The 394-nt window shown below is 72.3% G+C and overlaps 1 protein-coding gene across 2 annotated transcripts in view; it reads right to left on the bottom strand.

Annotated features, from left to right (window-relative positions):
- NFATC1 (nuclear factor of activated T-cells 1) overlaps positions 1 to 383 on the bottom strand; it is a 157,247-nt gene extending 156,864 nt beyond the window's left edge. Inside the window, exon 1 of one of the 2 annotated variants that reach the window (XM_019524065.1) lies at positions 106 to 383. In XM_019524065.1, coding sequence (XP_019379610.1) covers positions 106 to 250 — 145 coding nt within the window. In that variant the 5' untranslated portion in view covers positions 251 to 383. The remainder of the gene's footprint in view (positions 1 to 105) is intronic. The other variant, XM_019524085.1, reaches the window with a different exon arrangement.
- Positions 384 to 394: the final 11 nt, after the last annotated feature.

Consider the following 394-nt stretch of genomic DNA (forward strand, 5'->3'; position numbering starts at 1 on the left):
CACCCGCCGGTGCCCCGCTCGGCCCTGGCACGGCCGCCGCCTGCCCCCCGCCGAAGCATGCAAGGATCCCGGGTGGCCGGCAACAGGATCAAGCCGGGTCTTTACCTTCCTCTGCGGATTTCATGGTGCTGCTGCTGCTGAAGGGGCAGGCGGAGCGCTGCAAAGCCACCAAAGTTTCTCTCCCTCTGGCTGGATCCGGAGGTCCAGGCAAAAACTTAGGAGGAGCAGGAGGAGCCCCGGCGCTTGGCATCCACTCGGCGGCCGGGGGAGGCGGGGTGGGGCGGGGGGAATCCCTCCTCTGCCGGCCCCTAGCGCTGCGAGCCGCCCGGCCGCGCGCCGCAGCTGCCCCGGGGAAATGTCATGGGCAGCCGGGCGGCGGCGGCGGCGGGGAGGC

The sequence above is a fragment of the Gavialis gangeticus genome, unplaced genomic scaffold (assembly GCF_001723915.1).
Source record: "Gavialis gangeticus isolate Ggan-Ray unplaced genomic scaffold, GavGan_comp1, whole genome shotgun sequence".
NCBI lineage: Eukaryota > Metazoa > Chordata > Crocodylia > Gavialidae > Gavialis > Gavialis gangeticus.